The 23,499-nt window shown below is 41.8% G+C and overlaps 1 protein-coding gene and 1 long non-coding RNA gene across 2 annotated transcripts in view; one reads left to right on the plus strand and one right to left on the minus strand.

The window, feature by feature from the left end:
- The window catches only part of LOC127571953 (uncharacterized), a 167,161-nt gene that overhangs the window by 99,348 nt on the left and 44,314 nt on the right, over positions 1–23,499 (plus strand). The gene's annotated exons all lie outside the window — the stretch shown is intronic.
- Positions 1–23,499, minus strand: part of itpr1b (inositol 1,4,5-trisphosphate receptor, type 1b) — a 440,649-nt gene that overhangs the window by 81,180 nt on the left and 335,970 nt on the right. Inside the window, 5 exon segments of the mRNA XM_052018719.1 lie at positions 3,567–3,727; positions 4,887–5,052; positions 6,176–6,309; positions 7,270–7,368; positions 20,008–20,203. Of these exon segments, the coding sequence (XP_051874679.1) occupies positions 3,567–3,727; positions 4,887–5,052; positions 6,176–6,309; positions 7,270–7,368; positions 20,008–20,203 (756 nt within the window).

A 23,499-nucleotide genomic window follows, 5' to 3' on the forward strand; every position in this document is an offset into this window, starting at 1 on the left:
TTCAGGGTTTCACCATGACCCACTTCACACATCTCAGGAGCCACAGCTCAATGATGGTAGGGATCAGTATCATGCAGTGAGGCCAGGTGGGAGGAGCACCTTTGCATTGAGTATGGCAATCTTTTTGTTTGCTTCAGAGGAAGGTGAATGTACCCACTGCCTTGTTCTAAGAGCTAGCAATCAGTCAAGGCAATTATGTCAATCTCAAGGCTCCAGGGTTTAGGTCTGCGCTGCCGAGGTGGTTCCCGAGAGTCCTAACATTCCAGGTGCCGAACATCAGAGTCTTCAAACTTCCTTGTTATGCAACTTCTTTTAACACAAGATGGCCTTTTAGTCCAATGACAATGCCCTCATTGTCATTGGACCAAAACTTTGTCCAGGCTTGATGGACAAAATTTTAGTCCAATGACAATGAGGATCAATTGCATGCATTTATGAACAAAATGTTGTCACAATCATTGATCATGAATCTTAATGGCTTGTATTTTTAAGGCTGAAAAGTTACATGACATACCAGCTTGAATTTGATTCAATATTCAAAAGGTAGGTCCAAGTTAGCATTTTGGACCATTATTCTCCTGATGCGAAAATATTCAATATTAAAAACTTGAATATTCAATAGCATAGCCCTTTAAATAAAGTTTCCACATTGGAAGAGTTATTTTTCTGCTATTTGAAATCAAAGTATAAATATTGATTCCATGGGACTGCAAAAGTATTGCTCCATGAAAGCAGTTAAGAGGCAATAAAATAGCCTAAGTATATTCAAATACCCAGCCATGACTAAAGCATCAATTTAACAGGCCATGAGCATATGGAAATACACATCAACATTAATTTCAGTGCCCTTCAAGAACACAGAAGCAGCCTTGGGTTCTCAAGTAGGGAATATACAGAGCAGACATTTCATTGAAGTGAGTATGCATTTAATTCTAGAGTATCAGTGGCGAACTCCGATACATCTTTGCTACCCCACCCTCCACCCTCGCAGGATAACACAGAACAATATACTTGTTGCACATATAATAGATGATTAATATAGCTATTGTCAGCAGGAAGCAACACAGTGATAGGAGTATTTATAACCACAGTTAAATGATAAGTTGAGGCAATAATGCGCAGGCATGTTTTGAAAAACAATAATTTTGGATGAAACAGCTATTACAAGTTTCAAGAAGATTGGTAATACAAGAGCAACTCACAATTATATATTGAGGACAGCAAACAGACTCCAATGAGATATTTGGGGCTGTTGGTGAAACTACACAAATAAACTGCCAGGCTTCTTTACCAATTGTCACTACCACTCCTCCCTCTTTCTTCAAGGCATTAAAATGGAGACGATGTAGTGAAGAGTTTCAATTTTACATATTAGAATGTTAAAATAGCAGGAAAAGTAGGTAATACCCAAGCCTGCTCTGCCATTCAACAAGTTCATGACTGCTCACCTCCCTCATATCCACATTTCCATCCAATCCCCATATCCTTCAATTCCCTTAATGTCTACGAATCTACCAATCTCAGCCTTAAATATAGTCCACAATTGAGCCTCCACAGGCCTTAAGGCTGGGAAATGTACCTAATCACAGTTCCCTAAGTGAACTCACAGCCAGAAAGGGTTAACTTGAGACTATACCCCTCATTTCAGATTCTCCAGAAAAGGAAAATAGCCTCTCAGTCAAATTCTCTCAGAATCTTATTCAATCTCTTTCTTAGTAATGGAGACCAAAACAGCACAAAGAACGTCGGGGTGGACTTGCCAAACTCTGTTGCAAAGAATTTGGATTGGAATTATATAAAGACGAACATACCATTTGCCTTTCTAATTGCTTTCCAGACCTGTAGGTTAACATTTTCTTTTATTCAAAAGCCTGAGGACTGTTGGTACTGTCCTCATAGAGTAATACATCAATGGAAACAGGCCCTTTGGGCCAACTAGTCCATGCTGACCAAGATGCCCCATCCAAGCTAATCTTGTCCATTTCCATGACCTATCCCATGTTAGAGCCATTGCACAAAATCTCTCGTTCCTAAACACAATGTCAGAATCAGCAATATTTTCATTTGCTTTACTAATCACAAGCTTCTGATCCTTGCCTTTCACGACAAAACTAACATCCTAGCTTCCTCACCAGTGACGTTTCTACAAGTCAGTCACCTGCTAGCAAGAGGGTTGTTGACTTCTGGAATTCTCTAGCCAAGAGACCTGTTGTTAGGCTCAGTTTGTTCAAGGAAAAAGTCAGTCATGGTCTTGCTAAATGGCAAAGGTGACATAAGGAGATGAACAGCCTCCTCCTGTATGTATTTCTTACGTTCTTGTCTTACAACAACATGACCTGACTGCATCAAACTCTTCACAATAATGCCCAGAACCCACTCTGGAGCACCTTGGAATGTACTGAAAGTCTCCGGCAAAAAAAAACTGCTGGAGGAACTCAGTGGGTCAGGCAGCATTTGTGGAAGGAAATAGACAGTTGATGTTTCAGGTCAGGGATCTGAATCCAGATGAAAGGTCTTGACTTGAAATGTTGACTGTCCATTTCCCTTCACAGATGCTGCCTGACCTGCTGAGTTTCTCCAGCAGGTTGCTTATTGCTCCAGATTCCAGCATTTGCAGTCTTGTGTCTCCATTGAAAGTCTCATCCTTTTCTGAGTGCAAGCCCTCTCCTCTGCCCTCCTTTAGTTGGTCTACAAGAAGATTTTGACTTTCAGTCAACAAAATTGAGGCTTATAGACCAGTTCGTACTGCCTTTTTTCTTTGCATCTCTCGGATGCCAATCTACCTTCAATCCTAGCTCACAGCTTGCCCAGTTCTTAACAGACTCAATTCCTTAAAAAAATGAAGGAAGGCCAAAGTGGTGAAAAGAAAACATTCCCAAGAATAAGGGGAGATAAACCACCTACAACTGAAATGCACCTGCAATAAGCTACAAAGTGTATCTCAGCTGATGGACACCAAACTCCTGGTTGCACAAGCCCTGTCCCATGGCATTCTAAAGTCTGAAATGGCTTCATCATTTGTAAGCCTTTTGAATTAAAGTATCTGGGTACACACATCTTTGAATCACTTCTTACTCCATAATATCTTACTTTTCACACATCAATATGTCATAATGGATATCGCAAAAATTTACCCACTGAGAAACAAGACTGTTCTTTAAACAATTTTTTGACAAAAGTAATTCATTTTTAGCCTCAAAAATTTAGTTAACCCTTGAATCTCAGGGTTTAATCACTGGCTGGCACCTCAACATGCTTCCCTTGGTTGCAGGTACCTTGATGGTTTCAGCCAATTTGCTTGGATTCTGTAGCAGAAGCTAAAAGCATCAGCTACTGGACGGGACGAGCCAGGCAGATGGTCACATGCTCTCCTGCACACACAAGCAATTTTTCAACGTAGACCAGGCAAGAACCTCTCTACAAAATGCAACATCTACCTTATTTATTTTGGTGGAATTTATCTCTTACAAGGCACTTAACATGGTGACAGCTGCGTATCTTATTGTGTTATCTACTTACACCAGTCAGAATGAAAACCAACTCTGCATTGCAGAGCTGTTACTGACCTTGATCATCTCTGCTACATAGCTCTCTGGTCCAGTGTACTCTGTGGAGTCCTTGACTTTCACCAATACAATAAAGCACAGATAATGCCACATGTTGTGCTCTTCCTTGATATGTTCTTCAAATGTAACCGTCTTGTTGTCAAATTTATCCCTTTCCAAACCTAGAAAAGTAGATTAACTAATCAACAAATCTGAGACTAAATGCATGTGCAGGCAGCGTAAGTAGGAGCAGTTCATCACCATTCACGCAGCAAGTTCCCAAATGAAAAATGAATCCATTACATTTTAGTCTATTCATTTACAAGCATTGGAGATTTTACAAACAAGGTAATGCCTAATTACACTAGATATTCTGTATCATTTAGAAAGCAAGATCATGTAATCTAAAAAAGTAGATGCCTCATTTAACACAGCCCTCGACAGCTCTGAGTTTTTGCTTGTGATGTTTGATATTGTGTCATCTGCTCTTACTGTACGAGATCTATTCCAGCAATGCCTAAAAGCTAAACGTATTGCACACAACAAGCTTTCTTGATATGAGTAGATTTTTCTGAGCTTCCAGCAAATGAGCATTTGTGGACTCACACTTTATTTCTAATTTTCAGTATTTGAGTCTTTTCACCTTGACTCAGAAACATAGAAGATAGGAGTAGGCCACTCAGTCCTCCGAGCCTGCTCTGCCATTCAAAACAATCATTGGCCGATCATCTTTCTCGACCATATTCCTGCTTTCTCCACATTATCGGTGATGCATTTAGCGTCTAAACATTTATCTGTCTCCATCTAATGTCTTATCAATGACTTGGCCTCTATAGTCCTCTGCAGTAGTGAATTCCATAAGCTCACCACTGCTGAGCACAGAAATTTCTCCTCATCTCATTTCGAAATGGCTTGCCCTATAACCCGAGATTGTGAGCCTTCGTTCTAGACTCCAAGGCAGGGGAAACATTCTCACTGCATCCAATCCACCTAGCCCTGCCCAAATTCTCTAAGTTCTAATTCAATTCCCCTCCTCATTAATATAAATTCTAGAGAAGACCAGACTCATCAACCCAATCTCTCCACTGACTGAAGGACAAAACAATGAAGGAGTGCCATGTGGGCTATATGGTATGGGGTAGTAGTTAACATATTTAATTTGCATGCCTTTATGCACTGGTTAAGTTTGGCTACTTGGAGCTTCCTTGATAGATAACAGAAGATTCACAGAGCATTTTCTGAAATTTTTGTATGAAACAATTTTAAATAATTTACAAGAATCTTAACATTTAAGATACCTTATTTTCTAGCAAGGTGGTCTAGCAACCTTAATAAGCCTACCACATATGAAGCAGGTAGTTTTCAGGACTTCTTCCTTCTTCTGTTTCTCACTCCTCAAGTCAGCAAAAGTGTCAATGATGACACCAAAGATCAGGTTCAGGACAATGATGATGACCATGAAAAAGAAGAGGAGGTCGTAGACAACACGTGCAGCAAACAGTGGCTCCTGCAAAAAGTGAGAGTCGCCTAATGAAGGTAGACTTTACAACAGACAAGTGCTTCAGAACATAAGAATCAAAAGAAACAGAAATGAGAGCAAGTTATTCAGCCCCTCATGTCTGCTCCACCATCCAATTAGATCAGGGCTGATCGATTACCTCAGCGTTACTTTCCTGTATGGGATAACCTCTCATCCCTTGATTCCCTTAGCAATCTGAGTCTCAAATGTACTCAGGGCTCTGCACCTCCACAACCCTCTTGGGCAGAGATTTCCAAAGTGTTGAGCCACAGAGAAAAGGTTTCTCTTTACTTTTGTCTGAAATGGGTGATCCCTTATTCCAAAACTGTGCCCATTAGCTCCAAATACCACGACAAGGAGAAACACCATCCACCCTGTTAATCGCATTCTGAATCTTAGTTTCACCAAGGTCACCTGTCATTCTTCAAAACTCCAAAGAATAAAGTGGAAAAACCCACACGTGCACTCCCTGTGCTTCTTTCTCTTTCCTTCTGATCCACCAGGTTCTCTCACCTTATTTATTTCCAAACCAATTCCAGCCCCCCCCCCACCCCCTGTCACCCAGTTTTGTTTCCCTCCCTCACCCAGTTCTATCTGCTCACCACCCACACACTTAACCTGCTGGGTCTCCCATACCCTCCTGAACTGGTTCCTTTTGTCCATCATCCCACCCTTATCTGCTTCCACTTATCACCTTCCTTACTTTGCAAAAGTAGCTGGTATTTCTACTTAATGTAGACATAAACAGATGGTTTAACTAGCAGCTCGCGTTACTGGAATTGGAATTAAAACTCAAAAAAATCCACAACATTTAATACTGAGATCTGACTATCTGAAAAGGTTAATGACTGAAGTTCATTTTGATGTCCTATAATAATGTTTATGTGCCATCAATTCATTGATAGGTTGCTTCTTTAGAGAGGGAGAGATGCTGAACAAATACACAGCACATCAAATGAAAGCAATATTAAACCCTCGAAACACATTGGTAACTAATTGTTTTAGGTATCAATACAGTGTGTATTATTGGTGTCTGAATAATTAAATGTTATTTGTATGTGTCCAGTGAGTGTTGTTACAGACAGTATTATATGAAGCAGCTGCTTCATACCTCTTTGGAAGGTTTCCTGAGCACATCTCCCACACCTCCTCCACTTCGCAGTCCATGGCTGAGCACAGTAATGATGCACATAAACAAGGTTTCACAGGTGTGCTCCGAGTCCTCTTCATTCTCAGAAAGCAACTCTGATGGAGAACAATTCCTGCATTAGGTTCGAGACAGTGTCATAGAGTTATACAGCACAGAAACAGGCCCTTTGGCCTAACTGGTCCATGCCGACCAAGAGGCCCTATCCAAGCTAGTCCCATTTGCCAGCATTTGGTCCATCACCTTCCAAGCTTTTCCAATCCACGTAGCTGTCCAATTGTCTTTTAAAAGTTGTTATTGTATCTGCCTCAACCACTTCCTCTCGTAGCTCATTCCATATACGCATCACCCTTTGTGTAAAAAAGTTGCCCCTCAAATTCCTATTAAATTTTTCCCCTTAATCTTCCACCTTAAACCTATGTCTTCTAGTTCTTGATTCCCCAACCCTGGGAAAAAGACTGCGTGCATTCACCTTATCTATGCCCCTCATGATTTTTATACACCTCTATAAGATCACTTCTCAGTGTCCAATACTTCAATGAATAAAGTCCTACTCTGTCCAACCTCTCCCAATAACTCAGTCCCTCAAGTCCTGGCAACATCCTTGTAAATCTTTTTTCCATGCTTTCCAGTTTAATATCATCTTTCCTATTACAGGGCTACCAAAACTGAATACAATACTCCAAGTGCAGCCTCACCAGTGTCCTGTACATCCACACCGTGACCTCTCAACTTTTATACTCAATGCCCTGACTAATGAAGGCCAGCTTGTTAACAGCCTTCTTCACCACCCTGTCTACCTGTGACTCCACTACCAGGGAACCATGTACTTATACTCCAAGGTCTCTCTGTTTTACAACACTCCCCAAGGCCCTGCCATTCACTGTGAAAGTCCTACCTGGATTTGACTTTGCAACACCCCGCACTTATCCAACTTTATAAGACTACTTAAAACTGACAGCCACATCAGCAAATGGCATTCTATCTAACTCTCTGCCATAGCAAGTTGTTTCATGCTGCCTACCAAATAAAGCTGCTGGAAACCAAAGTCACATTACCATTACTCTCCATGGAGTAAAGTGTTGAACAGTTCTCTCCATTGCCCAGGCGACAGACATCAGCAGTGAGGAATTCTTCTGCCATTGATGCAGCATCTTCTAAAGAAATATAACAGATGGGAAACAGACATCAGGATCAACACTTTTTTTTAAGGAGAATTAAGAGATTCAGGTGGTTTTCTAATACTTGTAGGCTAGCACACATCACAAAAAGAAGAAATTTACATTGTAATTGAATAGAAGACTATAACCAGTGCTTCACAAGACCAGAAAAATTACATTCACATGTCACTTCATGTCAGTTCCATGCATACACAAATACAACATGTGAGGCAAACTATGTTGAATGCAAGATTAAAAGAAAACGACATAAGAAATGCAGCATAAGACACTTCCATCTCCATTTTTGGAGATAAAGAAGTTAACCTATGTTTTTAAATTAAGAAAGAGAGTGAAGAGGTTCAAAGCTGTTCAAATCATAATATGCCATTTTCTTGACTGATATTCTACTTTAGTTTAGGGCTTACAATTTGAGCTTCCATCAGTAATTCCTGAAAAAAAGTTTTGTCCTTTCTTTACAATATAAAGTCCTGAAGATCGGAAGGCAATCTCCAGCTAATATTAGATTTGATCCATAAAGGTCTTGGGAGAAAGCAGGGCGAGTTAACCACTTTACAAAACATTTCTACACATTGATCAGCAGAGTTCCAAATGGTTTTGGCCAATTAACAGAAGTAGAGATCTCTTACACCCAACTGGATTTCCCCTAAAGATGTCAGAATGAACTGCCATTTCACAGTGAGATTATTCCAAAAGAGATTACACTGATCATTTCACCTTGCATGCATTTTCCTAGTGCTTATAAATGACTTTGGAGTTCATTCACCAATTCTTGCAAAAAAAAGAGATCAGAAGTCTCTGCTGAAGGTTGAAGTGCAATTAAAGATCCTGTTGTGGAAAGATGCCAAAGGTATTTTTAAATTCTTTTTCCTGGTTTTATTTTGTTCCCATTTCCAACTATGTGGTCAGAACCTGTGGTTCCATTGACGTCATCTCTTGTTTCATCATGGTAACAGTAGGGAACCCCAGACATGCTTTGTGAAAGAAGGTGAAGCAGTATAAAGAAGACTACCATTCTTACCACTGCTTTACACATTGCAACATCCACCTCACCACTTGGTTGCTAAGCTGTTCAGTTAGTTACCCACAGAACCAGCTGTGTGTACCTGCCTTCTGGTGTAGGGGCACAGAACCACAAATTAGAGTAAAACTCCAATAATCCCACACCCTTTGGACTTCAATGGTGCTGGACTAGCACGTTTTCTAGATTATTGGATGCTACTCCTATTTGTACCTGTACCAACTTGAGATTCACTTTTGTGCCCCCAGGTTACAGAACAATTTTTCCCAAGGACTCCATAGAGGGAGCATGGAAAATTGAACCTGATGAACCAGGTGCCAAACCATCAAATCAGATACTGGATTATTGGAGTTTTACTGTAGCCCTTTCAATCCTGTTTTGTAGTCAATGATATAGTGTAAGTACTACAAATTGTGAACAATAATTACCACTTTAAATCCGCTATCTGGGCTGCAACTTTAATAGAAAGATGCAAGCAGACAGTTTGTGAGTGGCCTTCAAGTAAAGACGGCACATCTTATTCTGAGCTCCTTGTGTCTCCTGCATGTTTGTCTGCACACTCCGCAGATGAATTTTGTTGGATGTCAACAGTCAACAGAGAACACATTCTACACATTACGGCATAGTTAATTTCTTCCCATCTGTACCCTCATTTACCAAGTCTTGACTCACATCCTCAGTACATTTGTCTAACAAAGGACACCCAACATCTACAAAAAGTGGGTGGGGGTTGGGGAGGTGGGGGTGAATGACTTCCTGATTTGCAAAACTCTTTGTGGGGAAAAAGATTCCTTTATAAACATTATAAATCCTTAATGACTATCTACTTTCAAGGCCAAAATAGCCTTCTTAAGATGCAGAGTCTAAGCGTGAACATAGTCTCTGTTAATTTCAATGCTGCTTGTACGGATAATTATAATCAGTTCACTTGTCATGAGGTGGAGATAATGAGGAGGCTTCAATCCACATCTAGGTGAGTGGTGTCATCACATTTCTGATATGAGCCTTGTAGATGGTAGAGAACATTGGTAAGTGATAAATCACTCATCTCAGATGATGCTGGATCACTACCTTATTCTTTTAGAGTGGTGTACATATGGATGCTTCAGTTAAGTTTCAGATCAGTGATGACTACCCAGGATGTTAATGGAGCAAATTTTTGTAACTACCATGCCCTTAAAGATCAGACAGATCTAAATGGGACATTGGTTGTTACATGAAACTAATGCAGCATCAATATCAACTGTAATTTATCCTACCAAGCATATATAGATCCTGTGTGGACTGGTATGGATGGATTACTTCTGTTCTCAGAATATTGGCCCAAGTTAAGGTGGAGGGAAAGTCAATGACAGAATATGGTTGGAAGAACGATACAACACATGACAAACAAAGGAGGAGAAGTAGGCCCCTTGGCCCCATTCTGCAATTCAATAAGATCATAGCTATTATGATTGCAACCTCAACTCTGGATATCCAGCTACTCCTGCCCAAAAACTTATGTCCTCTTGTTTATTAAGAAATTACCTATCTATCTACCGCTACCTTAAAAATGGTCAAAGACTCTGGGTCCACTGCCCTTTGATGCAAACAGTTTGCAAATGCTCAAAATCCTCAGAAAACAAAAATACTTCATTTCCATATTAAAATGAGCAACCTCTTATTTGTAAGCAGTGACCCTCTATTCTGGATTCTCCCAGAGGAAATATTCTTTCTACATCCACCCTGTCATGACCCCTTCGAGATCTTTGATGTTTCTATCATGTTGCCTTTTCACTTTGTGAAAATGGGACCTCGGACAATCACAACCACCTTCTTTTGTGCTAGATATTATTTTGGAGTCATTTTAGTTCAACTTCTATTGACCCATGTTACATTAGGTTACATTACATTAGGTTCTTAGGATTCACACTTAAATTTATCTTGGAGGCCAAGGGCTAATCTTGTTGGTCTCAGTTCAAAAGCGTCACATTGAAAGAGATATCTCTTATGCCCAAATTTGCTTTGTGATCATTCTGGCTTGCTCCATCTTTACAAAGATTGGAGATTATGGAGGAAATTAGTTACAGAAAGAAATCACTAGGTAGGGGTGGGTGTGGTCAGGTAATGGGTTGGAGCAGGGAATGGCCAACTGCAATGACTGAAAAGAAAGGGGCAAACAATAATCTACAAGTTTGCAGATGATACCACCATTGTAGGCTGTATCTCAAACAGTGATGAGTCAGAGTGCAGGAAGGAGACACAGAGCTTAGTGGAATAGTGTCATGACAACAACCTTTCCCTCAATGTCAACAAAACAAAACAGCTGGTCATTGACCTCAGGAAAGGGGCTGGTGTACATGCACCTGTCTACATCAATGGTGCTGAGGTCGAGAGGGTTGAGAGCTTCAAGTTCCTGGGAGTGAACATCACCAACAGCCTATCCTGGTCAAATCACATAGATGCCACGGCCAAGAAAGCTCACCAGCACCTCTACTTCCTCAGGAGGCTAAAGAAATTTGGTTTGTCCCCTTTGACTCTCACCAACTTTTACCGATGCACCATAGAAAGCATCCTATCTGGATGTATCACAGCTTGGTACAGCAACTTCTCTGCCCAAGACCGCAAGAAACTGCAGAGTTGTGGACACAGCCCAGCGCATCACGGACACCAGCCTCCCCTCCTTGAACTCTGTCTTTACCTCTTGGTGAAGCAGCCAGCATAATCAAAGACACCACCCACTCAGGTCATTCTCTCTTCTCTCCTCATCCATCGGGTAGAAGATACAGGAGCCTGAGGGCACGTACCACCAGACTTAAGGACAGCTTCTACCCCACTGTGATAAGACTATTGAACGGTTCCCTTGTACAATGAGATGGACTATGACCTCACAATCTACCTTGTTGTAACCTTGCACCTTATTGCACTGCACTTTCTCTGTAGCTGTGACACTTTACTCTGTACTGTTATTGCTTTTACCTGTACTACATCAATGTAATTGCACTGTGTAATGAATTGACCTGTACGATCAGTTTGTAAGACAAGTTTTTCACTGTACCTCAGTACAAGTGACAATAATAAACCAATACCAATCTGGAGTGTTAAGGGAAGCACCTACATGTAGGAATATGGATGCCCAGGTGGGGTTGAATTTTGGGCATGTGATGCCAAAGAGCGTTTGATGTCACTAAACAGGCCAGTGCATCACACACACGTGGCAGCTCCAATTCTAGCCAGTGGTCCTCTACTCTTACCATACAATCACCTTCCAAACCCAAAGGTTTGTACAGCCCTGATACAAATGAGGAAGTAATTCCAAATAAGGGCCATCACTATCAGAACAATTTCCTGCAAACTAAGTGTGGGTTAATATAATCAACAATTTGACATTTACCATGACAGTGTGAGCAAATGCAGATGAAGTTTTACATGCATCTCAGGAGGAACCCTTTCAGGTACTTGCACTAGGATGTTGACAAATGGGATGTTTCACAGCAAGCAATACACTGATGTTGCCACTTGCTAGGCATCCTTCATGTATACAAGCCACTCAGCAGACTTCAAATTTCTGCAGTTTTCAGCCATGCTGATTGGGTTTAACCAGTAAATATCAGCATAGATATATTGCAGATGTATTTCAGGTGTAATTCTAAATGGCATAATTCTAGATAAAAGGTACTTTATGAATGCTTTATTTTCTAATCAGACACCTGTGTACAATGATTCTAGAGTAATGCAGATGATGAACCAGGCAGACTGGACCAGCCATTGGGTTCTGGAACTCTGCAAACCTGGCTCAGTGTTGACAATGCACATCAAAATCCTAAATGGGTAGGGTTGTCCGGGCTGAACTAGTTGTAGGAAGCTAGCTCTATGCTGATATTTACTGGTTAAACCCTAGCAGCATGGCTGAAAACACTTTGGATTTCTGGTTTGCAAACTGATCCCAGGCATTCTCTCTCGACTTGGCACTTAAGCAATAGAGGACAGAGTCCACATGGGACACTTGGATACTACATTTCTTGGGTGGATTTCTCGGTGATAATAGAAATCAAAATAAAATTGTCAAGGCATTATCATATTGTGCTAATTATAGATTGATGGAACATTCATTTCTGTTGATTTTCTGGCTTACCTGAACTGTTCTTAGGGACTCCAGGATTCCCTAGTCTAAGGAAGCTCATCTGATCTCAGATGAGCCCACACTGGCTTCAATAGCTTGCATTCAATTTCCCAAAACTCTAACCTTGCCTGTGCCGAGGAACAAGAACTGAAGAAAGTATTTGATGGTACACTGTGAAACCTAATCCTCTGAGCTTTTAGCACATATAATGTTACTTAAGCTCCATTATACTATGTCGCAGCCTTCATTTCTTTTAACCTTGAGAGCGGATTTAATCTTGAGCTCGCCAACTTGGCTCTTTTCTAAAGGACACAAATATCATACACTGTTCTTTGCCTCCTCAAAACGTTATATATGTAGTGCATCATGCATTTGTTAGATTTTGTTCTTTAATCTACTGCAACTTCAATTAAGCATTTATGCATAAGAAATTTTCTACTTCTGGCAAATACTATTCACAATCATCTCCCCCGATGATGTCCTTTGAAATACGCTTAATGCTGCAATGCTTCCATTATTATTTTCAGCCACATTGTCTAAACTCTGAAACCTTCAATACCAACAGCATAGCTGTCAGCTAGAAATCCAAGACCTTTAATTGGCAATGATGTTTATGAAACTAAAAGGGTAATTAAACTTACTGTGTGCATTGTAAGGGAACATCGAGATTGGGGATTGAGTTTTATTACAATTATCTAATGCAATGACTTCTTCTGTGCCTTAACTTGTGAATAACCTATTTAGTTAACTATAGTATGCGTAAAAGATTAGATCTGTGTTTAAGAATAAACACTGCCATACCTAGATGACTCAAAACATAGTCCTTGTAAATGCAAACTCCAAATTGCAAATTGTTGCACGGGGTAACCCTTATTGTAAAGTTTCTAGATTACATCAGAACAGCAGCAGGCGATTCAGCCCCTTGTAGCTTTACCCACCTCAATTACCTTTTACCCAATTTTTATCCAGCTCCCTTGTGTAATAAAAATCTCCTTAATCTCCACCAACTCACGGCCAAACTTCTTGTGCATGAAAAAGTGGTTCAGATACAACTTCTGAATGGACAGCTCTAATTTAAAAATTGTTCCTCATCTTTCTTGGTTTAATTTTGCAAAGGAAACAGCTTCAATATCCACCCTGTAAAATATAATTTTATAGGGCTTGATTTGGTCAGTGTTCCACCTTCTAAACTTAAAAGGGCCACAACTCATGTTCATGCAATCCTTTCATAAAATAATAATGGCAGGCCTGGTGCATCGACACTGCACCTTCTTTACTGCCAATATTTATTTGGGGTGTGTTGCCCACAACTGGTCACAACACAAGAGATGACTCTTTTTCTTTCCACTTTAAACTCATTTTTATAAAGCTCAACTTTCCATTAGAATATTTGTACATGTGCACTAGCTTATTAGTTATTTACGTAGCTGAAGATTCTAATCCTTTTCCACCTCCACAATTCCTTGTCTTGTCATTAACAGACAGTCGCCTCAAAATTCCAGAGCCCACAGGGCTTTGGCTGCAAGTCACCAATGACTGGACTTGTGGTCTGGGGTGAGAAGGCTTTGACCGTACTTATTGGCATCAGTGGTGCCGTCATCTCCCTATAGGTTGGGGGAGAAGATTGTAGTAATATCTGCTGGCAGGGGCAGATCACCCTGTTCTTCTTGTTAGGAAAGATCAGGCTGGCATTTTGGGGATGGTGTGGAAACAGGGTTGGCCTGGCCACTTTGGTGGAGGGAGCAGGGGGGTTGGGAGGAGGATGAAATCAGGGAAACTGGACACTGGGAAAGAGGAGAGATGAGGTGATTTAAGGGGAGGAGGTGGAGGCATTGATCAGAAATGGACGTGACCATCTAGGTGTGTGTGGGTGGCCATTTGGAGATTCAGGCAAGTTTTTCATTTACCTATTCACCTCCCAACATGTTGCTGTTGGTTTAAGACCCAACTGTCCAAGGAGTGGCTGGCAATGGGCAGGAATATACATGGCCTTTTCAGAAGGTTAAGTGACAATTCCAGAAAAGTATGGCCTATATCTCAGAAGGTTAGGGCACATGGGATCCAAGGAGTGTTGGCAAACTCAATCCAAAATTGGCTTGGAGGCAGAGGGTAGTGGCTGAGGGGTGTTTTTCTGACTGGAAGTCTGTGACCATTGTTGTTTATCTCACACACACACACACACATACACACACGAGTTGGATGAGAATGCAGTTGGACTGATTAGTAAGTTTGCTCTCAACACAAAAATTGGTGGAGTAGTAGATTACAAAGGTGGTTTGAAATATACAGAGGAACATAGATCAGTTCTAAACTTGGATGGAGCAATGGCAGATATAATTTAATCCAAACAGGTGCGAGGTAATGCATTTTAAGTTGTCAAATACAAACAGAACATTTGCAGTAGAATCGTAGAGCACTACAGCACAGAAACACGCCCTTCAGCCCATCTAGTCCATGCTAGCCCAGTTTTCTGCCTAGTCCCATCTGCCCGCACCCGGACCACAGCCCTCCATACCTCTCTCATTCATGTATCTATTCAAACTTCTCTCAAATGTTACAATTGAACCTGCATCCACCAGTTCCACTGACAACTCATTACACACTCGCACCATCCTCTGAGTGAAGTAGTTCCCCCTCAGATTCCCCTTAAATATTTCACCTTTCACCGTAAACCTATGACCTCTAGTTCTAGTCTCACCCAACCCGAGGTGAAAAAGCCTGCGTATATTCACCCTATCTATACCCCTCATAATTTTGTGTACTTCTGCAAGATCTCCCCTCATTCTCCTAAACTCCAGGGAATAAGGTCCTCAAGTTCCAGCAAGTTTCTGCATTCTTTCAAACTTATTGATGTCTTTCCTGTAGGTAGGTGACCAGAACTGCACACAATACTCCAAATTTGGCCTCACCAATGTCTCGTACAACTTCAACATAACATCATAAATCAGGGCATTGAGTACAGAAGTTAGGAAGGACAATGCGCCAAAAGCTCTTTATAACCCTATCTACCTGCAATACTACTTTCAAGGAATTATGGATCTGTATTCCCAGGTCCTTTTGTTCTACTGCACACCTCAGTGCCCTCAGGGACAGGGACCTCAGGTGTGTTGATATATAGGAGTCCTTGGGGTGCAAGTTCATAGCTTGAAGAAAATGGCAACACAGGTGGATAGGGTAATGTAAAAGGGATTTTCATAGGCTAGGCATTGAGGACGAGTTGAGATGTCAAGTTACAGTTGGTAGAAAACATTGGCCAGGCCGCACTTGGAGTACTGTCTACAGTTCTGGTCGCTACTCTACAGGAAAGATGTCGTAGCATTAGAAAGAGTGCAGAAGAGATTCACCAAGAGGTTGCCTAGAATGGAAGGCTTTACTTATAAGGAGATATTAGGTAGGCATAGGAGGCTGATGGATTACCTTGGTCAGAGAATGATAGTGTAAAGCAGCATGGAAACAGGCCCTTCGGCCCAACTCATCCATGCTGACCAAGATGGCCATTTAAGCTGGTCCCATTTACTTGCGTTTGGCCTAATTGAGGTTTATCAATGAGGTTTATAAAATTATGAGGGGCATAGATAGGATAAAAGACTGACTATTTACTCTAAGGTAGGAGAGTCCATAACTAGAGGACATAGATTTGAGAGGGGAGAAATGTAAAGGAGATCTGAGGGGCAAGTTTTTCACACAGAGGATTGTGGTCATACAGAAACAGCTGCCAGAGGATGTGGGAGAAGTGGGTACAACTAAAGCATTTAAAAGGTATTTGGACAGGTACTTGGATAGAAAGGGAGTAGAGGGATATGGGCCTAATGCAGGCAAATGGGATCAGTGTAGATAGGCATCATGGGCTGCATGGACAAGTTGGGCTGAAGGGCGCCTTTCTGTGCCGTATAGCTCTGCGATGTGTTATGGACTAGGTTACTATTGGTGAATGTTCCTTTAAGATAGAGCGTAGGTAGGTAGGGGTGTGTGTGTGTGTGTGTGTGTGTGTGTGTGTGTGTGTGTGGCGTGATGACGACAACGGAAGCTAAGGACATAATGATGTTTTTGAAGCAGACATTCAGAGTCAGTCAGAGGAGAGAGAGCGAGAGAGCGACCAGCCTGCTGGTCTCTGTATTGATGGTTGAAAAACAGTAACTGTGTCTGTCACAACAATCCACGTATGGATTTTCGGAATAATCTGGTGGAGTCCACTTTGTCGTTAACCTGTAAAAGGAAACAGGTATTTGTGTGGACGGCCACATCTCGGATGCCTTTTGGGGTGACAGATGCTTCGGAACAAAGCAGTGGAGTCCACTTTGTCGTTAACCTGTAGAGGGAAACAGGTATTTGTGTGGACAGCCACGATTCGAATGCCTTTCAGGGTGGGTGGCAGATGCCGTGGAACAAAGCGGTGGAGTAGTCACTGCTGAGTAGACACTGAGGTGTCGTATGAGTTCCATCGTGGAACATTTGGATTTCGTAATTACTCCCTATTTTCTCTCTACGTTTCCTCTTTAGTCAACGGTGGTTTTGCAGAAGCCTTTGCTCACGTTTCACCTTACGGCTTGCTGAACTGAACTTTGACAACTATTCCTGGACTTGGAGTTTGGGAATTTGCCACACACCACACACTCTTCGAGTTTTGTTTTTGGGGTTGATGTTTAAGATCTAACATTTTTACTTTTATTTTCCTTATTATCATAAGTAGTTATTAATAAAATAGATTTTAACACTTGTGCATGAATCGGTGTGTTTCTTTTGTTGCTGGTTCGTGACAAAATCGGGGGCTCGTCCGGGATAGTTCCCCAGATTGACGAGAGTCGTCTGGGATCAAATCCAAAGATTGACGAGGGTGTTCTGAAATCGAACTCGAGACTGGTACTGGAAGTCTGGATTTGAACAAATTGGGGTCTTAGTGGACGACTGCTTGTGGTCGGTCTGATAAAATTCTTTTTAATTGGCTTGTGTGTGTGGAAACCAGCAACAATGGATTATGTTCAGAAATTTAAAAACCTTGCTGCAGAGCTAAGCCTTGAAAACCCTTGTTTTGAGACAGTAGAGGGTCAGGTTAGACTAAATATGCTCAGAGCAAGGCTAGTAAACAAAGATATTTTGAGACACCTTAAAACAAAATTGGACCAGTTCCAAATGCAACAAGGTCAACACGTGAGAAAATTAATTTTGTTTGAAATTAGATAAAATGGAAGTATGAACACGTGATATGTCGCATAGTCACATGGAAGGCAATCAGCCGTGACTTTCCCCATGTCGAATGGGAAATGTATCTTTACTAATCTGTTATTCTGTAATTGTGTAGAATAATAATAATTAATACATTTCTTTACTAACTGTATGCGCGGTTAAAATTTTTTTTACTCTTGTAGATCAAAAGATCTTTCTTTTAGGTGGGAGGTGTGTTACGGACTAGGTTACTATTGGGAATGTCCCTTTAAGATAGAGCATAGTAGTGTGTGTGTGGGGGTGCGATGACGACAACAGAAGATAAGGACATAATGACGTTTTTGGAGCAGACAGAGACACCAGCCTGCTGGTCTCTGTATCGATGGATGGATGGTTGAAAAACAGTAACTGTGCCTGTCACTACAATCCACGTATGGATTTTTGGAATAATCCAGTGGAGTCCACTTTGTCGTTAACCTGCAGAAGGAAACAGGTATTTGTGTGGACAGCCATGTCTCGGATGCCTTTCGGGGTGGCAGATGCTTTGGAACAAAGCAGTGGAGTAGTCACTGCTGAGTAGCCACTGAGGTGTCGTATGAGTTCCATCGTGGAACTTTTGGATTTCGTAATTAATCCCTATTTTCTCTCTCTTCTCTGACAGACTCCGACTGTCTGCTCCAAAGACGTCATTATGTCCTTATCTTCTGTTGTCATCATCATGCCACAAACACACACACTACTATGCTCTATCTTAAAGGGACATTCACCAATAGTAACCTAGTCCATAACAGATGCTATATTTCCCCTGCAGTTCATCAAAAGAACACTGCACAGAGAATGACGTCATCCCATGCACCTGAGACCTAGAAGACGTGGTGACTCACACCTGGACATGCTTGGTTGAATTTCCCAAATGGTATAAGTCACAAGTACATCGAAACACACAGTGAAATGCATCTTTTGCATAGACTGTTCTGGGGGCAGCCCACAAGTGTTGCCACTATTCTGATGCCAACATAGCATGACCCCAACTTCCTATCCTGTACGTCTTTTGGAATGTGGGAGGAAACCGGAGCACCCGGAGGAAACCCACGCAGACACGGGGAGAACGTACAAAATCCTTACAGACAGTGGCCGGAATTGAACCCAGGTCGCTGGCGCTGTAAACCGTCACGCTAACCACTACACTACCGTGCCTACCGTGGTATGCTAGATCCAGCACTGTGTGAAAATTTCTAGACAAAGGTTTGCAATGAAACCAATAAAAGAAAAAAAATGGTATTTTAAAAGCTTGAACTGTAAGAATTGCAAATAAACCATGTATTGGGCCTGCTACATAAACAAAACGTTGCTGTAGGTAATTTTTCAAAGCCTTTCCATCAACATTCACAAGCTCACGTGGCATGCGTTTCAGTATTAGCTGACTTTGATGTGGCATTTTGTCACATCCTATCAACCTCAGAGTATCTTAATATAATGTCATTGTACAAAAATTCATCATGGTGGATATTTAAGTCACATAGATGATCAAGGTGTAGTTGAGTATAAAAGGAAACAATGATTAGAGTCGGAGAGTAATATAGCACAGAAACAGGCCCTTCAACCTATTGTCCCTGCCAACCACGATGCCCACCTATGCTAGTCCCATTTGCCCACATTTAGCTCATATCTCTCTGAACCTTTCCTATCCATGTACTCATCCAAATGTCTTTTAAATGTTGTATTATACCTGACTCAACTACTTTCCCTGACAGCCCGTTCCATATACCCACCCTCTGCATAGAGTTGCCCCTCGGGTCCCTTTTCATTCTTTCCCCTCTCACCTTAAATCTGTGCCCTCCTGTTTTCGATCCCCAAAATCAAAAAACACATAATTATTGGGTACAAGACCCTTTTAAGACTGAGAACATATCAGACTGACTTTACATATGCATAGCAAAGGTTGCACTTTTGACCCTTCAGCTGGACTCGACCCAAAACGTCGATTGTCCATTTTATTTCAGGAGGCTGCCTGACCCGCTGAGTTCCTCAGCGTTGTGTGTTGCTCCAGATTCCAGCATCTGCAGCCTCTTGTGTCTACAAAGGTTGTGCTGTGCCTAGTCCAATGTAAATTTAGGAGTCCATTGATTTCCAAAGACAGTACAAGAGAAGGAAGTCATTTTGTGGGGAATCAAGATATGCAATTGCCAAACTAAGGAAATAACCCATTTAACACCCTCCTCCCACCCATCCCACATGTCCATCATTGGCAACCTCCAAAAACATTAACCCTGTAAGAACCCATCCCACCCCAAAGCATAGTTCTCCCAATTACTCCACATGATGATTTTACCTGCCCAGTAGGTTTTATTTGGCACCTTGTCCACTGCCAGGATGAAGTCGTCTTTGAAAAACAAAAAGCCAACTATAGAAAACAGATAGACTAAGATGAGCGCCAGTACAGCAGTCAGAATGATGGAGCGGCCATTCCGAGTGACACTCTTAATGACATTCAGCAATGTCTCCTCTCTGTAAACCAGGTCAAAAAGCTGAAAAATAACAAAAACATTATTATTCCCATCCTTCAGCTGCCAGAAAATGAAATCTAAACAACAATTAAAGTTAAATAAAAAGCCCGTCAAGAAATACCAATCTACTCTAGTAAATGCAGTTCAGAACTTATTCACTAACATAATTCTCCTGCAGTAAGAATATACTTTCATTAGGTTGTCACATGAAACAATATACAAAGTGTAAAATTTCATTAAACCTATGTTATTCCTTTGTAAAAGTGGCTTCAGAACTTTGCTTGTATTTTGTTTGCCTCTTTCTCCTAACTCATGTAGATCCCACATTTTTTTTTGTGGGTGGAGCGGAGGGGACGATCACATTGTTGGGATTGTACTACAGGTCCCCAAGTAGTCAATGGGAATTAGAAGAACAAATATGCAGGGAGATTGTGCAGTTATAAGAATAATAGGGTTGTCATAGTATTTACACATTTAGGCAAGAAATGTACATTGAAAGGCTTTTGGGGAAAGATAGAGATAAAAACACAGAAAAGAGGAGTAGGAATAGGTCATTTGACCCTCCTCCCATTCAACACAATTGTAGCTGATCCTCTGACTCAGTACCAAAGCATTTCTTGCTGGCTAAACGTGAGACACATCAGCCAATAAAAAGAAAGCAGACTCTAGCAGAGCAGCCATTGTGAGTGGGCCAGTGTTTGTGTGATAATTAAAGAGGCTTTGGTGAGCAGAGGTGCAGGTAAGGTTCCTTGAATTCCCTTTTTAGTCTTAGAGCATTCAGATGACAGTTAAGGCAGTGGTATGCTCCTCCTACAGAATGTGGTAGATCAGGGAGACTTCCAGTGTCCCTGAGGACTACACCCGCGTCCAGCTGCAGCTCTGACCGACTGTGTGAAGAAGAAGGGTGAAGGCAGACAGGACTCTAGTGATTGGGGACTTTACAGTTAGGGGAGCAGATAGGAGATTCTGCAGCTGAAAAAGGGACTCCGTAATGGTACATTGACTCCCTGGTGCCAGGGTTTAGGATACAGGATGTCACGGAGTGGCTACAGAACATTTTCAAGGGGGAGGGTGAGCAGCCAGAAGTTGCTGTGCATGTTAGCAGAAATGGCGTAGGTAGAGAAAGGGATGATGTCCTGTGGAGTGAAATTGGGAGTTAGGGAAGAAGTTAAAAAGTAGACCTTGAGGGTAGTTATCTCTGGATTACTTCCAGTGTCACATGCAAGTGAGGGGAAGGAGAATTTGGTAAAATGAATGTGTGGCTGAAAAATTGCTGCAAGAGGCAGGGATTCAGATTTTTGGACCATTAGGATCTTTTCTGGGGTAGGGGTGACCTGCACAAGAGGGATGGGTTACTCCTGGAGGGAGACAAATATCCTTGCAGGCAGATTTGCTAGGGTGGGTTTAAACTAGATTGGCAGGGGATGGTGAGATCCTAAGCATCAGGGATGCAAATGAGAAGCTGCAAAGTGATACAGAAGTCAGTGACAGCAAGTTGAATAGGCACGACAGGCAGGAGAATGGCAGTGAGTGAGGAAAGCCTATTGGATTAAATTACATTTATTTCAATGCAAAAGGTCTGACAGGTAAGGTGCTTGAACTTGGGGCTTGGATAGCTGTGTAGGACTGGAAATATTATAGCCATTATGCTAATGTGGCTAAGGGGGGGCGGGGGGGGGGGTGGGGGCAGGTCTGGCAGCTTAATGTTCTAGGGTACAGGTGCTTTAGGTGGGATAGAGGTGGAGCAAAGAGGAGGTGGAGTTGCAGTTTGATCAAGGATAATGTCAGAGCAGTAGTCAGAGATGAAGTTACTGAAGGATCATCCAAGTGAGGCTTTATGGGTGGAGCTGAAAAATAAGAAGGGGATGATCACATTGTTGGGATTGCACTATAGGTCTCCAAATAGTCAACAGGAATTAGAAGAACGAATATGCAGGGATATTGTGCAGAGTTATAAGAATAATAGGGTTGTCATAGTATGGGAATTTAACTTTCCTAACATAGACTAGGACTGCCATACAATTAAAGGGCTTAGATGGAGTAGAATTTAAGTGTGTTCAGGAAACTTTTCTTGAGCAACATATAGAGGGTCCTACTAGGGAGGGAGCAAAGCTCTACCTACTCTCAGGTAATAGGGTGGGGCAGGTGACTTTGGGACCAATGGCCATAGTTCTATTAGTTATAAAATAGTTATGGAAAGAGACAGAACTGGTCCACAGATTCAAGTTCTAAATTGGGGCAAGACAAATTTTGTGTGGGACAGGAGCTTGCAAAGGTTGATTGAAGTAGGCTGTTTGCAGGCAAAGGGACCACAGACAAGTGGGAGGCTTTTAAAAAAGGTGAGATAGTGGGAGCTCCAGGTCTGCATATTCCTGTTCGAGAGTGAAGGACAAGGCTGGTAGGAGTAGGAAACCCTGAATGACGAGGGGTATTGAGGCCTTGGCCAAGAAAAGGAGGCGGCATGGGTCAGGTACAGGCAGCTGGGATCAAAGAAAGTCCTTGGAGTATAGGGGATGCAGGAGTATACTCAAGAAGGAAAATCAGGAGGGCAAAAGGGGGCATGAAGTAACTCTGGCATTGAAGATTAAGGAAAATCCAACAAGATTTTATAAGTATATTAAGGGAAAAAGAGTAACTAGAGAGGGAATAGAGTCTCTCAAAGACCAAAGGAGACATTTTTGTGTGGAGCCACAGGAGATGGGCAAGGTCCTTAATGCAGAAAGACAAAGTCTTTGGAATTTGGAAAAGTAAATGGGGAGGTCTTGGGGGTAGTCTGCATTTCAGTAGAGATGCTGGATGTCTTAAAAGGTATGAAGGTAAGCAAGTCTCCCAGGCCTGACCAGGTATATCCAAGAACACCGTGGGAGGCTGGAGAAGAAACTGAGAGCTGTGGCTGAGATATTTGCCATGGGTGAGGTGCTGGAAGATTGGAGGATAGTGATTGCTGTGCTTTTATTTAAGGCAGCAAAGAAAAACCTGGGAACTATAGGCCAGTAAGTCTAACATCTACGGTAGGTAAGTTACTGGAGAGGATTTTAAGGGATAAGATATGTACATCTGGAAAGACAGGGGTTGATTAGGGGTAGTCAGCATGGCTTTGTGCATGGGAGATCATGTCTTATGAACTTGATTGAGTTTTTTGAGGAGGTGACCAAGAAAGTTGTTGAAGGCAGGGCAGTAGACCTGGTTTATATGGACTTCAGTAAGGTCATTAAGGTTCCACTTGGTAGGCTGCTCTGGAAGGTTAGATTGCATAGAATTCAAGGAGAACTGGCTAATTGGATACACAGTTGGCTTGATGATAGAAAATAGAGGGT

Source organism: Pristis pectinata, chromosome 6 (genome assembly GCF_009764475.1).
Source record: "Pristis pectinata isolate sPriPec2 chromosome 6, sPriPec2.1.pri, whole genome shotgun sequence".
In the NCBI taxonomy this organism is placed as follows: Eukaryota; Metazoa; Chordata; class Chondrichthyes; order Rhinopristiformes; family Pristidae; genus Pristis; species Pristis pectinata.